General features: G+C 42.8%; 1 protein-coding gene across 1 annotated transcript; it reads right to left on the reverse strand.

Moving 5' to 3' along the window:
* Positions 1–4,549: 4,549 nt before the first annotated feature.
* Positions 4,550–6,398, reverse strand: LOC123057537 (xyloglucan galactosyltransferase KATAMARI1 homolog). The gene has a single exon (XM_044480487.1). It carries the CDS (start codon positions 6,356–6,358, stop codon positions 4,727–4,729), a length of 1,632 nt encoding a protein of 543 aa, XP_044336422.1. The 5' UTR covers positions 6,359–6,398; the 3' UTR covers positions 4,550–4,726.
* Between the last annotated feature and the right edge of the window lie 10,529 nt (positions 6,399–16,927).

Here is a 16,927-nt window from a genome sequence, read left to right on the forward strand (position 1 = left end):
GATGAGGAGTCTCGAAATGGTCGAGACATAAAGATTGATATATTGGAAGCCTATGTTTGGATATCGGAAGTGTTCCGGGTGAAATCGGGATTTTACCGGATTACCGGGAGGTTACCGGAACCCCCCGGGAGGTATATGGGCCTTAGTGGGCCTTAATGGAAGAGAGGAGAGGTGGCCAGAGATGGGCCGCGCGCCCCTCCCCCCTCTTTGGTCCGAATAGGACAAGGAGAGGGGGGCCGACCCCCCTTCCTCCTCTCTCTCCTCTTTTCCCCCCTCCGCGAATCCTATTCCAACTAGGAAAGGGGGGGAGTCCTACTCCCGAAAGGAGTAGGACTCCTCCTGGCGCGCCACCTCTTGGCCGGCCAGCCCCCCCCCTTTGAGCCTTTATATACGGAGGCACGGGGCACCCCTAGAGACACAAGTTGATCCACGTGATCATATTCTTAGCCGTGTGCGGTGCTCCCTTCCACCATAGTCCTCGATAATATTGTAGCGGTGCTTAGGCGAAGCCCTGCGACAGTAGTACATCAAGATTGTCACCACGCCGTCGTGCTGACGGAACTCTTCCCCGACACTTTGCTGGATCGGAGTCCGGGGATCGTCATCGAGCTGAACGTGTGCTAGAACTCGGAGGTGCCGTAGTTTCAGTGCTTGATCGGTCGGGCCGTGAAGACGTACGACTACATCAACCAAGTTAACGCTTCCGTTGTCGATCTACAAGGGTACGTAGATCACACTCTCCCCCTCTCGTTGCTATGCATCACCATGATCTTGCGTGTGCGTACGATTTTTTTTGAAATTACTACGAAACCCAACAGCATTGGTGTCCGAATTATCAACCTTGATGGAAGGACCCGCCCTAGCACTCCAATGGAGCAGCCTGTCGATCCCTATTAAGATTGGCTGCATGGAAGTTGTGAACTTGGTAAAAAGCAAGAAATGATATTGCTCATGGTACTCATTTTTATCCTTGAAATGCAGGAACACGTGGCCCCATAGTTGTGTTACTCACAACTGGGGTTGTCAAAATTCTTTAAGGCACTTCCTTGCAAATTTTGGTAGAATCCAGGCTCAGACAACAGTTTGCTTAGGGTATGTGCAAGATGATGTCGTTCATGCCTAGCTTTGATAATGTAACCTTTGATATTATTGACTGTTATAATTGCCAAATTCGCAAAAGACCGATTTCTCTATTTTCTTTAATTTTCGTAATTATAAGATCACTAGAAACGAGGCCATTTTTGAATAATCATAGTGGATCTTTTTCTTTAACAAGTTAATTTAACTACTTGGCAATACTACAATGTGTCGGAAAGCTGGCTACACTTATTTTGAACTACAGTTCCATAATGTCCCCTGTTTTGTTACCTTCAATAACATGTTTAGTCACTTTAGTGCCTGGTCAATATTGTAGACAGATGATAGTACAACAACAAGAAGGTATCTAGCCTCCAGACGGAGATGCTAGTTGCGACTGGGAGATGTTTTGCGACCTTTGCTAGAAGTGTTCCGTGATACTTTGTCTAAGCTACTTTTTATATTTTGTAATAACTGGAACCGGTGGTTGCCTATCTTAGGTTGTATGTCGCCCTGTGTATGTTTTGGAGGTTCTTAAAGTCGGGTTCTCCATAATGTTATAATCATATTATTAAAGGAAAATAAAATGAAGAAGAATTAGCGATGAGATGGAATCCTCTAGTCTGAGCTTCCGATCGACCCAGTTTTTTGTTGAAACATCAAGCTCCCTCGTCGATTTCCATCGAGAAGCAACTAGTTTGTACAATGAAAAAGAGCAAGGAATGCAAAACAAGGCTAGACATACTCAAACTAGAATGCAAAAAGAGTAGAAGTAGCAACATAATGAAGAACACCATGTCTCAAATAAATAAAATAATGAACAACACCAGCCAGCTGCGCGGGACCATTACATCACAAGTTTGAGTTTTCTTGTAAAATTATACTAGGAAACTTAATTTCTTTGCAACATTCATTTTAGTAGAATGTATTAGGAACAATCCTTTTTTATGAAGATCAAACAAGCTAGCTAGGTACGAAAGAGGCATCAACGAGGGAGATCAGCTCACACGTGTCTCCTCATGAATACTCTAGCTTTTGTAGATAATAAAAGGTGCATGCCTAGCCTTAAACTGAGGCCCTTAAATTAATACAAAATCGCCACAAACAACGGAAATAAATAAAAGAGGTTCCATATAAGCTCACAAGTGACTCAATGGTAGCTTAACTCTTGAAGAGTAATACAAACATAAACATTAGATGAGTGTAAATGTATACACACAAATATCATGCAATATGTGCAAAAATTACACTACTATATGATTATTGTTTGCATGTATTGATGTACAAAAAAAGCAATTTTAGAGCAAAGTTGTGTGAAAGTTTTTTTTAGAAATTTTTTCTATATTTCTAGAACTACTGCCACTAGTTCATTGTTCCTTATTTTAATATTTTATTTATCATTTCATTTTCTTTCTTTTTCCAAGGGTATAACCCCCTGTTCAAGAATTCATGCGATTAACCAGATAACTTGCCAATTAATCCTTACTCGTAGGGTCACCGAGTTGTCGATAAACAGATAAATTGGTTGATTAATTCATTAAATGACCGATTAACTTGTTAACCAGCCTATTAATCCCCTAGTCACCAGCCAACTAAGCAGCTACCAGTTAGCGATATCCTCAACAATGGTAAAACCAAAGCCACTAATTGATTTTTTCTTAGGATCTGATTTTTGGATAATTTCACTATTATATGTTTATTTTTGCATATTTTTGAAAAGCATATTTTTTGTATATTGTCAATTTTTTTCATTGTTTATGTTAAATTTTATTGTTTCTCTAGTTCTTAAAGGGTAATACCGATGCCAATAATCCATTCTTCCATAAAATCCTAATTATTTTGATTATTTTTCTTGAAGGGAAATACCGATGCCACTAATTCATTCTTCTTTAGAAAATCTCATTATTTTTATTTTTCTTTTTTCCTCAAAGGGTAATACCGATGTCACTAGCTCATGCTTTCTTCTTTAGAAAATCTCATTATTTTCATTATTTTTCTTTCATTTTTTCTTAAATGGAAATACCAAAGCCACTAATTCATTCCTTTTATAAACCTCCATTTTTAGTTTTATTTTATTTCCTTTCTTCTTTAATGGTAATACCAATGCAAAGGTAGTACTAATGTCACTAGTTCATGCTTTTTTCTTTAGAAAATCTCATTAATTTGATTTTGATTTTTCTTTCATATTTTCTTAAAGGGAAATACCAAAGCCACTAATTCATTCTTTTTATAAATATCATTTTAGTTTTATTTAATTTATTTTCTTCTTTAATGGTAATACCAGTGCAAAAAATCATTTCTTTTTATGAAACTTTCCTTTTTTATGAAACTGCCATTATTATATTCTTATTCTTGTATATTATAAAAATGCTCAATTTATATGTAAATTGTTTTCAGTAATCCATTATTTGTTTTTTCTTATAAAACTTCATTATTTCAATTTTGTTTAAGTTTTTATCCCATTTTCTTTCTTCTTGAAAGCAATAGCTAGTATTACCAGTAATTCATTCCTTCTTAAGAAACGTTTTTGGCAAAATTTAACTATTATATGCTTATTCTTGCATATTATAGAAAAGCAATTTGTCTGCAAATTGTATGCATGTTTTGTAATGATTTGCTTATTTTTCCCTTTTCTTTCTTCTAAAAAGGTAATACCGATGCCAAAAATTCATTCTTCCTTGGAAAAATTAATTATATTTATTTTGTTTTAGTTTTTATTTCATCTTATTTTTTCTTGAAGATTAATACCAACACCACTAATCAGTTGCTTCTTAGGAAATCTTCTTCTTTGCAGAAAACTTCCTTTTTTTTGCAAAAAATTCACTGTTGTATGTTTATTCTTGCATATTATAACAAAGCACAATTCTTGGGTCCAGCCGTCCTTAACTACTTCCCAGCAGTGTTGATAAAACTCAATGGGAAATTGTCAGGTCCAGGGGCCCTATTAGAGTCCATACCAAAAAGGAATTTATAATTTCCTTAATAGTAAAAGGTCTAGTTAGAGCAGCATTGTCATCTTCACTAATTTTCTTATTGTCACCCCACAAGCCAGGAGATCTAGGAAAGAGATTACCAGGAGTAGACCCAAAAAGGGTCTCATAATAAGCAGTTGCATGATTAATCAAATCATCAATACCCTCAATCGCACCATCACTACATTCAAGAAAGTGATTGATCGTTTTTCTTTTGCTAGTACTAGCTATTTCATGAAAGTAAGCAGTATTATTATCCCCTTGGAGCAACCATCTCTCACTAGTCATTCAAACCAATGAAGTTCCTCATCAGCATAGATATTATGCGACTCAACTAGGATTTCAACTTTTGTCCTAAAAGTCTCAGGATCATGAACAATAAGTTCCCCAAGACTCTCCAGGAACTTGCAATTCTTGCTTCCTCTTTATTATGCCCAAACACATTAGCAATTTCCACCCACTCTATGGAAGGAAAAAGAGGAGGTGCCGGAGGTTGAAGATAAACAGTAAAAGGACGACATTCGTTGAATTTGCATCGTATGGCTAGGATTGAATCGACCAAAATATTTTCTTGTTTTCCATCTCAGACTAAAAAGAAAGTAAATCTATCTAAACAAAACTGCCCAAGTAAACCAGTTCAAAAAAAGAACGAGCTACCCAAGTAAATTAATCTGCGGTTACAGATATTGATCGAACTCATGCGGACCTACCTTGGTCTGCCCATCTTCTAGCAAGTCGTACTTCCAGCTATCAGCTCCGTCCACGCCGTCCACGTACTCCCGTCCCTCGGCCGCCGCACGCCGGCGCTTGGCCACCCGGTCGACGACACGGTCAAGGGCGACGTCGAACGCGTCTTTGAAAGTAACCCCCTGGGCCGCCGGGTGCCGGTACAACACGGTGGGTATAAGTTGGATGACCCGCTCCCGCATCTGCGCCACCTTCTCCGGCGGTATCCTGCTCAGCACCTCCTCGATGCTGGCGTTCCGCTCGATCACGTCGCCGTGCGGGATGAACACCGAGTAGCTCCGGTGGTCCCTGGGCAGGTGCCAGATGTACTGGAGGTAGGCGGAGATGGGGTGGAAGAAGACCGGGATGCAGCCGGCGAGGATGGAGTCGAAGGTGGACTTGCGCGTGTACCCGTCGCCGCGCGGTTGCATGCAGAACTGGGCGCTCTCCAGCAGCCGCATGGCGTGGCCGGGCACGTAGTGGTTCAGCTTGCCGAGCAGAGAGCAGCGGCTCGACTTGCCGCACTGCTCGATGATCTCGGCGCGCTCGGGCCCCATGCCGTTGCCACGGGGACGGGGCCAGCCGGCGAAGCACCAGAGCAACGCGCGGTCCAGCCGGCGCATGCGGTCCTGCCAGCCGGTGACCTCGGCGTCGGAGGAGGGGTGGAAGTGCGACGGGAACGGCACGGCGAAGTCGTTGCCGTGCCGCGTGCTGGCCTCGGTGGTGAGAAACGTGGCGTTGCGGATGGCCAGGTCGTAGGTCATGAGCGTGTTGCCCCAGCCGGTTGAGTCCGGGCTGCGGAGGAAGTCCCATGTTCCCCGCCCCGAGACGAGCAAGTGGTCGCGCCCGACCATGGCGCGCCACTCTGGCCGCCGTGCCAGCCAGTCCAACAGGTCCCGAGACAGGGCGTCCCGCACCGCGAGGTCGTTGTTTCCCAGGTGCATCGCCGCGTCGAGGCCGGCGTAAAACGGGATGTACACCACGGCGGCGGCGGCGGGGTCGGCCGTGAGGCACTCGTACCGCCGCATCCGGGCGTGGAAGATGATGCTCAGCATGAACTGGTCGGTGTCGTAGGCGCCTTGCTCCGGCAGCGACCCGCCCTCGCCGCCGCCCGTGATGGGTGGGCCGAACCCGTCGTGGGACACGTCCTTGCACACGTCGGAGGAGGCCGAGACCCGGCGGCACCCGCTGACGAGGTCGGCGTTGAACCGCGGCGGCAGGTCGTACATGTACACGTACCGGCCGGCGCAGGGGTCCCGGCGGAAGAAGCGAGACGCCGAGAAGAACGCCGACGGCTTGAGCTGGAGCACGGTGGGCGCTGCCACCGCCGCGCTGCCTGATTGTTGCACGCTGGTAGAGAAGTGGTGGTAGAATACCAGCGCCCAGAAGACGGTGTAGAGGAGCGCGAGGTAGAACAGCCGGGACGGCCGCCGGAGGCCTCTCTCGGTGTTCTGCTTGCCATCGCCGTCGTCCGCGGAGTGCTGCTTGCCGTCATCGTCGTCGACTGCGGCGTCCAGGTCCCACTGGAGGCTACGCGAGAAGGGCTTCATCGGCGTTGCTGCCGTGCTTGTGCTGTGTGGCATTCGGCTTGGGCTAGCTGCTCCAACGTTAGCTCAGCGTCACTCACTGTGTATCGGCAGACGGCAGGGCGCTAGTACAAAACCCTTGTTTAATTAATACTGTAATCTTTTTCCATTAGAGCATCGATCGAGGTTACTCGTATTCGTCGTCGAGTTGACCTCATTAATGGTACTGCAGACACACGCATGTGCATGCATGCATGTATATGCACGGTGGCAAAGTCTTGTGCTTCGAGCAGCTTTGGATCCCGCGTGCGTGTATTACAAGGCCATGTACTAGTAAGTTAACGGTTTTGCTAATTTCCTGGTACCTTGAAATTCCACCTTTTTGTTCTTCCTATCTTTTCGAGCGCACTTGAATGAAGAACCAACCCCACTGTCTATCTTAGGCTGGTGGTAGTGGGAGTTTCATAGGTAGTATCATGCACGTCAACTAAGTAATTTTGATGATGTGTCATAGAATTAAATGAAGAAAAAGATGTCCGAGTATCATATCATGATACCGTATCATATTAAATGATGTGCTATTTTGTGTCATGCATGACAATAAATGTAATCCTATATGATATCAACATATAATACCATGCATTACGGATGAAGTCTCATACACTAGTATCATACTCACTCCGTCCGGTGAAGAGTGTACATTTGGCTTCAAAATTTGTCCACAAAAGAGTGTATTTCTATCTTTCCAATGCACTTTAAATAGAAAAAATATTTCTCCCTCATTACACGATAATCAAGACCAATAACAATCTACACATGGTCTTCTTAATTTGTACATGCACTTAGTTCATTGAAGGTTGGGTAATTAAAGAGAAGAGAGATGGTGGCTTACACCTTTCCAATGCATTTTTTATTTCACTCCCCATTACAACCAGCCTTAGAGAAAAGTCATAGTCTTATTATTCATCTTAGAGGGAAGCCACAACCCCATCATCTTGAGACTAGCCACAATGGGAGTAACTTCAGCAGTAACATCGAGTCCAACTCAACAAATTTGCTTATGTGGCAATGAGTTAATGAGGAGAGAGGTAGTTTCAGTAACTTAGCTAGTTACTGTAACATCACATGTCCCAATGCAATATGAGTCTATAACCTAATAAATAAAGCTTTGCATGTTACCACACTTATATTACTACCCATTATGAAGGTAGTAATATAGTCTAGGGATATGTGTATGTTACTCTCCATTGTGGCTAGTCTGAAGGGTGAGGTGTGTGTGCGTGCGCACATGGGGTTGTCGGAGTTGTTCATCATGGAGCGGGGTGGCGGCCAGCATGGCAATGGAGGAAAGTCGAGAGGGAAGCAGGGCGGCAACAATCGCCGGCCGTGGGGGTGGAGGTAGGCGGTTAGGTGTGAGTAGCCCGTGGGGAGGCTGAAGAAGATGATATGTTTCAGGCTGTTGGATGAAGATGTGGAGGTCTAGATTTTGCAGGCATGTGAAAAATAAGAGAATATCATACGGAAACCAACACTTGATGAAAACCGATGAAACTATGAGAAAAAGATGTTTTGAAGTTCCAAAAAAATCTGAAAAAATACAGGATGTTAAGAGGATGATGTTTTATTGCCACGCAAAATTTTAATTTGAAACACATAGCAAGACATGGTTCACTATTCAGGGCTGAATTTGTCCTTTTCATATCTCACATCTCGTAATGTGTTTCTACTTGAAATTTTACGTGGCAATAAAAGAACACCCTCTGAACATTCTGTATTTTTTAATATTTTTTCAAAACTTTAAAATATGATTTCCACAAAGTTTTTATTGAATATTAGTTCATGTATGAAACCCCCCCCACACCCTCCCCGAAAAATAAATGCTCCTATAAGTTTAATTAGTATACTAATTTACCTGCGCCGAGCTGCCATCGTCGAGCTTTGGATCAGCTTTGGAACCGTCGAGCAGCTTTGGAATCATCTAGCAGCTTTGGATCCCGGTCTGTTTACACTATCTTCCACATTTCCGTGGGGCACTGGAAATTCTAGCCATATTGTACCTTGTCTCGTGATTAGTGCTAGTAGTTTTTTTTTGTTTGCAAGCTTTTTTTTAGCATCAGTACAGACACAAGCGCTCATATACACGCGCATACACTCACCCCTATGAACGCACGCACGCACACCCTACCCCTATGAGCACCTCCGAGAGACTGAGCCGGCATATCATCTTGAGATTTACGAAGTCACCGTAGGCGGCTCGTCGTCGACGGGAACGTCTCCTCCCACTAAAAGCGCATCGCCGGAAATCCTGAAATAAATCCAAGAATGCTGCGAGCACCAGGATTTGAACCCTGGTGGGTTGGGGATACCACTATCCACCTAACCAACTCAACCACAGGTTGTCAAATACTCTCAGGGCTAAGTTAGTTTGAACGACGTGATTTTCTATACTCTTTATTTACTATATTTATTATGTATATTAACTTTGTCACAAATCAAACTTTATGACCTTTGGCCAAGGACATCCACAATACCAAATCAATAGCATTACAAGGATAGTTGTATCCCTAACCCATCAATGTTTCAAGTCCCGACTTGACATTGATGATCACATTTTTCTGTATTTATTTCCGGTCTTTCGGTGATGTGCGTTTAGTGGATGGAGACGTTCTGAGTAGGATCAGTGGGCGTAGGTCCGAGTCCGAGTAGGATCACATCTCACTCGTAGAGTTGGATCCAGCCTCACAAGTTCCTCCCCTTAAATGCGCGACCCCGTAGGTTCTCGTTCACTTGGTCACGAGTCAGATCACATCTGACTCGGCTAGTTGGTAGCGGCCTCTAGCAAAGCACACCGATCCAAGTGTTCGATGAAGCTAGTTAGGAGAACATGTACATCACACTTTTATTCCCTTTGCCACACGATATATTTTGTCGGGCTCAAGGCGAGTCTGTAATCCTTGTGCTAGCCCAACCACTTTCTGGTTCCAGTGATGCCGACCACAAATCAGATAATTTCATAATCCATGTAGAATGGTCATGCTTATCTTGGTTGGATCACACGAGGGGCCCAGAGTATATCTCTCCGGATCGGAGGGGGAAATCCCATATTGCTCGACCATGTCTCGCAGCATGGGTCTGGACAAGGCTGGAACCTACCTTTATAACTACATAGTCACGGAGTAGCGGCCCAAAGTAGGTCTGTCACCATCCCAAGTACATGAGCCAGCTCATGTCTTAGGACATAGAATGCATGTTGTAATAGAGACTCACAGATGACGTTTCACCGTGTCATATGGTTGGGTCTGTTCTACTCGGACCTTATCTCGACTCGGATTCGACTATGACGAATCCAACCAGATCCTTCCGAATCCATATTATCCGACTAGCATCCAACGCTCCATGACTAGTGAGACCGAGTCATCCACCGTGTTATATGCTAGTCTAGTCGGCCGCGCGTCCACACAACCTTTTTGACTAGGGACCTTTTAGGATAGTCATCATATAATACGTAGTCCCACAAACAAGTCATGTACGTGCTGATATACATCATCGATAATGTCCAAGGACTATCTTTATTCATAAGCACATAGGAAATATCATTATACATGATTGTCTCTAGGGCATATCTCCAACAATCTCCCACTTGCACTAGAGTCAATCAAATAGACATCGAATGTCCATAGCTCTAATGTGCCCCTCATGCTTGGGTTATGGAAGTGGCTTAGTCAACGGATCTGCAACATTTGCATCCGTGCGAATTTTGCATAACTACATCACCACTCTTTACGATCTTTTGTATCAGGTCTATGTGTCTGGTCTTGTGGTGGTTCCTCGGCTCCATATTTTCGATCTATGTGTCAGGTCTTGTGGTGGTTCCTCGGCTCCTTGGCTTGTGCGATGGCACCAGAATTATCACAATAAAGGTCCAACGATTTTGTCGAGGTTGGAAAAATACCAAGATCATCCAAAAAGTTCTGGATCCAAACACCTTCCTTTACAGCTTCACAAGCTGTAATTTATTCGGCTTATGTGGTAGAATCGGCCACCGTATCTTTCTTGGAACTCAGCCAGCTCACTGCTCCTCCGTTCATGACGTACACGAATCCAGACTATGATCGACAATCATCTCTGTCGGTTTGGAAACTAGCATCGGTGTAATCCTTTACGCAGAGCTCATCCTCACCTCCATAAACTAGAAACGTTTCCTTAGTCATTTTCAGTTACTTAAGAATATTCTTCACCGCCGCCCAGTGAATCTCACCTGGGTTGGCCTGGTATCTGCTTGTTAAGCTTATTGCAAAAGAAACATCAGGACTAGTACATATCATGGCATACATGATGGATTTGATTGTCGAGGCATACGGGATCCTACTCATCCTGCTTTGCTCATCAGATGTCGAAGGACTCTGAGTCTCGCTTAGCCTTATACCATGTGAGAGTGGCAAGAACCCTTTCTTGGCCTCACTCATGCTGAACGTTTTAACACTTTATCTATGTACATGCTCTGGCTTAAGCCGAGCAGCCTCCTTGATCTATCTCTATAGATCTTAATACCCAATATTTAAACTGCTTCACCGAGGTACTTCGTCGAAAACTTGCCATTCAATTACTCCTTGACCAAGTTCAGCATCGAAACATCATTTTCGATCAGTAGTATGTCATCCACATACAAGATCAAAAACATTATCGAGCTCCCACTTAATTGCTGGTATAAACAAGCGTCCTCTCCGCTTTTGATGAAATCGAGACTAGTGACGACCTCATCAAAATGAATATTCTAGCTCCATGATGCTTGCCTTAACCCATAAATGTATCTCTTGAGCTTGCATACCTTACTAGTGCTCGTCGAATCGACAAAACCCTGGGGGTGTATCATATACACGTCAGCGGTTAAATTTCCATGAAGGAAAACCGTTTTGACATCCATATGCCATATCTCGTAATCGAAATATGCAACTATGACAAGTATGATCCTCACTGACTTCAGCATCGCTATCGGCGAGTAAGTCCCATCGTAGTCAATTTCTTGGACTTGTCCATAACCTTTAGCGACAATCCGAGTTTGGAACTGAACATTTCCATCCACATCACTTTTCTTCTTAAAGACCCATTTGCATCCAATGGCTGTTACGCCAGGCGGTGGATCAGCCATGTGCCATACTTGATTCTCATCCATGGACTTTAACTCGGAACTCATGGCCTCCAGCCATGCCTTGGAATCTGGGCTCAACATCGCTTCCGCATACGTGGCTGGCTCGTCGCTTTCTAGCAACAATACATCACGCACTCTGCACAATATTACCGGCCTGCGTGGTTCCGGTGCTGCTTCCACTACGTGTTCCCTAACCGACTCCGATATGATCTCATCACCAACTGAGTCACCCCAAGTGGTCCTCGAATTTCTTCGAGTCGGAACATCATCCCACAGGCTTCCCGATTGAGAAACTCTTTCTCAAGGAAAACCCCATTCCGAACAACAAACACTTTGTTCTCTTCCCGGTTATAGAAGTTGTATCCCAAGGTTTCCCTCGGATATCCCATGAATATGCATTTATCCGACTTGGGTGTAAGCTGTCTGACATGAGTCGCTTGGCAAATGCTTCACAACCCCAAATCTTTATAAAAGACAAACTAGGACTCTTCCCGGTCCACATCTCATGTGGTGTCTTGTCTACAGATTTTGATGGTACCCTATTAAGTGTGAAAGCTGCAGTTTCTAGAGCGTATCCCCAGAATGACAAGGGTAAACCCATTTGCTCATCATAGACCGGACCATGTCCAAAAAGGTCAGGTTCCTCCGTTCCAACACGCCGTTTCTCTGTGCCGTACCCGAAGGTGTGAGCTGAGGTACTATACCTCAGCTTTTCAGATGATCATCAAACTCCTGGATCATGTACTCACCTCCACGATCAGATCGTATAAGTTTTATAGTCTTGCCGACTTGTGCCTCATCAAATAGTTATTTATATCTACTCAAGTCGTTGGTAAAAGTCATGAAGTACTGATAGCCACCTCTGGCAGTTGTGCTTATTAGACCATGCACATAACTGTGTATCAGTTCCAATAGCTCAGATGCCCTCTCGCAACTCTTTGCGAAAGGAGGCTTAGTCATCTTGCCGAGGAAGCATGATTGCATGTCTCGAACGACCCAAAGTCCGGCGAAGTTAGGAGCCAATCATCACGGAGCTTCTTCATGCGTTTCAAACTAATGTGTCCAAGCCGGCAATGCCATAAGTATGTCAGATTTATCTCATTAGGCTTATGCCTCTTGATATTCACGTTATAGACCAATTCCGTTTCTAGATTCAATATAAATAGCCCATAAACAATGGGTGCATAGCATGGAACATACCATTCAAATAAAACAAAAAACTATTGTCCTTTAAATTGAATTCATAACCCTGACTCATCAAGCATGAGGCAGAAATAATGTTCCGACTAAGTGCAGGAATGTAATAACAATTATTCAATTCTAAAATGAATCCAAAAGGAAGTTGTAGCTGCATAGTATTGACCTCCAACGCAGCAACTCTTGCTTTGTTGCTGACCCTGATGTCAATCTCCCCTTGTGCCACATGCCTAGTTCTTATCGGCCCCTGCATCAAGTTGCAAATATGAACAACTGATCCGGTATCAAATACCCAAGAGCTACTAGGTATGTCAGCAAGGTAAATGTCTATAACATATGTAACAAGTGTACCTTTTCCTGAAGAAGCATTTCCGGCCTTCTTGCCATGCTCAACAAGCCATTTGCTATAGTTCCTCTTCCAGTGACCAGGTTCCTTGCAATGATAGCAAATGGCTCCGAGTCCGGTCCAGACTTCGGCGTAGTGGAGGAGGTTACCGTCTCCGTGCCGTTTGCCTTAGCCTTCTTCTTGGACCAACTCTTCTTGAACTTGGCCGATTTCTGCACCATCAATACTTGATGCGTGCTTTTTTTTATATCCTACTCTGCCACCTTGAGCATCCCATGCAATTCAGTGAGCTTCTTATCCATGTCGTGCATATGATAGTTTGAGATGAACGTCCCATAGCTAGGTGGGAGAGAACACAAAACTGCATCAGTAGCTAGCTCATCCAAGAGCGGGAAGCCCAACCGATCCAAAGCTGGCACGTATCCGATCATCTTGATCACATGCGGGCTCAGTGGATCACCTTGCTTCAGCTTGCAATCCATTAAAGATCGCCAGACATTGAACCTTTTGGTCCTAGCCTATACCTGAAACATGCTCACTCTCGATCATATCAAAAGCCCCAACATCTTCGAAATGCTGCTGCAAATCGAGCTCCATACAAGCCAGCATGAGGCAGATGATCTCGTTTGATTCATCAACGAGTTTCTAGTAGGCATTCCTAGTTGTGGTATTAGCATTATCGGCAGGTTCCTCTGGAAGTGGATCCTCTAGAACATGTTCCCTTTTATTGTTCTTGAGAACAATTATCAAATGTATATACGAGGTGGAAAAGTTTGTTGCACTTAGTTTATCCTTTCCAGAATTGATTTCAATCCAAAGTTGGGTTGAGTAGGTGGTGCCATTGATCTACAACAGAAAGATATGCAATCACTGAGCAATGTGTTTATGTAGAGTAATTCTAGCTTTAAACAGAAATACTCCCACTAAAGTCGGCATCTCTCCTCAAACTCTCAGTGATCCGGGGTCCGACTAGCGCATGCGACTAGTGAGCTTTAGCATCACTGCTAGCCAACATACCTATCCGGTAAGCAATCCTTGCTAATCGTATCTCTATATGACTCCTGTCGGTTGGGTAGGTATCTTATACCCCAGCTCCCAACCTTCTTTGCCACAAGGCCCAAAACTGTTTTGATAGCCTTGTCAAGATAACCTGATGCAGTGCATGACAGTGTCCGACACGAACCCTTCAGTTCAAGGACACCTAGTAGCACCTTTTACGAGCCCACTACTAGACGTACTTGACGTGCGAAGGTGCAACATCTGGGATGGAAATTTGCTTGATATTAACGAGGGATCTTTCTACCATGTTAAAATGCATAGAAACTAAGAAGCATAACAATCACAAATGAACATATATTATGAAATAGTATTGCTCCTTCATGGATGTTTTTTCAGGTCGGCTCCAACTCCAAATACCATCTAGGAACTCCATCTTGTTCATCACGCCGGGACGCCAAGCCACCAATTTGATCTTTGTCTTCCAACTACAACAACTAGTAATGAATTTTACTAAGAATCACAAGTCGACAGGCAGGTCCTTGTACATTATAATGACACCTCTTTGGCTCCTACCGGCTGAAAAATCATGACACGCTGGCCATGTATAATTTACACACATGCATCACATACACATGAGCCATACTATTCACATCAAACCTGCAAAACAAAGTTATGCATAGAATCACATTTTACCGGTTTGATTGATCGTGTATGAAATACAAGACACTACTCATACGACGGTCCCGCTAGCCGGTTAGTGGGCGGGATACGAAATACAAGGCGCTACCCACATGTTTTCAGAAATCACAGATCACATCTGAACTCCGATCATGCCGAATTTTCCGATCTAACGATCTCATCGATCATTGCGAATCCAATTCGGATTTACGTTTCACTATTAACGCCGATGGCAGATACCGACTGGTAGGGATAGATTGTGTCACGACCTCATCAATTTCGATCATTAGAAAACATAACCTCGTTGATCCCCATATGCAGTTGATCTCATCAACCGTGCACATAGCCTATCTCATAACCGACAAAAGATCTCATCTGCCGCCTTCACATATCAAATATGCATCCGATCTTAATCAAAATCCTATAGAAGGGGCTCTGATACCAATGTTGGGTTCTACGATAGGGTGCGTCGACTGCAAATTAAAATTTCCAATGCGCAGAACAACCACGAATATGCTACGAGAATGGATCGCATATTGTTACCACTAGACGCGCAGTGTCGTGCAGTGGAAGAAGAGTTAGGGCAGCTCGTCCACATGGATTGTCTCCTCGTCGTTCGACCTCCCTCGAACAGCCGGTCGTCTGATCCCACGTACTGGTTTATTCTTGTTTCTTTTTTGGGTTTTCAGTTTTTTGGTTTTCATTCTATATTTTTTGTATATGTCAACAACATTTTTCTAAAAATAGGTTTAACTTCTTTCCGATACAAATTTAATATTTTTAATATATCATCAACATTTTTCAATACACATTTTAAACATTTTAGAATGCTTGATTAACAATTTTTATATACAAGATCAATATTTTTTGAATGCATGGTCAACATTGTTTCTCTAATTATTTTTAAATGCTTGATTAATTGTTTTCAAATAAAAAGATTAACATTTTTAGTGCATTGTCAACATTTTTTAGACACATTTAAGATTTTCAAAGGCTTGATTAACATTATTCAAACACTTGTTGAACTTTTTTTAAATGGTTGATTAGCATTATATATGATCAATTTGTTTCGTCATTTTTTAATACATGGTCAACATTTTTTCTATACACATTTAACATTTTCCATATGCTTGATTAACATTTTTCAAATACTTCTTCAAAATTTTGTCAAATGCTTTATTAACGTTGTTATATACATCAAATTTTTCATCGTTTTCTCAAGACATGGTCAAAATTTTCCCGTACACATTTAACATTTCCCAAATGCCTGATTAACATTTTTCAATTACCTGTTCAATGATGTTTTTTGTCAAAATTCTAGATTAACATTTTTATATGCATGATCAAAAAATATCATTATTTTTTAATACATGATCCACAATTTTTCTATACACATGCAACATTTTTCAAATATTTGTTAAACATTTTTCTAATATTTTTTATAGAGTATTTAATGTGTATATTAATCTATTTTAAACTATAAACAAAAGTAAAAAAAATAAAACAAAAAACAAAACAAAAAACAGAAAAGAGGCTGTGGCCTGTAGCGCGTGTCGGCCAACCCATCTCGCTCGCCCGTTCAGCGAGTCGGAAGCTGTGAAATCACTAGTTAAGGAGTACTCCTTGCAAAGATCACTCTCACATCTTCAGGTTGTGACAAGTGGCGTGCTGCATGTGCGTTACTTATCACAACCTGTGAGTTTTCCCTTTTTTCGTAGGTCCTTTTATTCAAGGGTTTTTATCATTTATGCCATCGGTTGTGTCCCACTACTCAGTTTTGCCACTAGGAATTTCAACTGCTCAAAACTGCCATCGCTTTGTTAGACACATGTTCAAAAAAACCACTGGGCATCATTATTGTGATCTCAAATCTCTTTTGCCATGTTACAATGACATAAATACCTATGAATCAGCATGCCAGCTCTCCTTCTATCTTACTACAATAAAGTGTGGGGCCCACTTGATCCCAACAATGTTCTTGTTTTTCTATAAAATTATGCGCTTGGTTACTCCTGACAAGTGGGGCCACACTTATCATTGTGAGATATAGAGAACTGACATGTGGGTCTAGGCTTATTTTTGTCATATAACATGGTCAATGAGTTTGATGTGAAATTAACTATGTCTAATGACATTTTTGAGGAAACATCTAACGGAACGATGGCATTTTTGAGCAAACATCTCACGGATCGATGGCATTTTTGAGTAGTTGTAATTTCTAATGGCAAAACTGAGTAGTGGGACACAACTAGTGGCA

Source organism: Triticum aestivum, chromosome 3A (genome assembly GCF_018294505.1).
Source record: "Triticum aestivum cultivar Chinese Spring chromosome 3A, IWGSC CS RefSeq v2.1, whole genome shotgun sequence".
Classification (NCBI taxonomy): Eukaryota; Viridiplantae; Streptophyta; class Magnoliopsida; order Poales; family Poaceae; genus Triticum; species Triticum aestivum.

Coding starts and splice junctions, on each gene's coding strand:
- LOC123057537 (XM_044480487.1), bottom strand. CDS start 6,358: ATGCCACACAGCACAAGCACGGCAGCAACGCCGATGAAGCCCTTCTCG.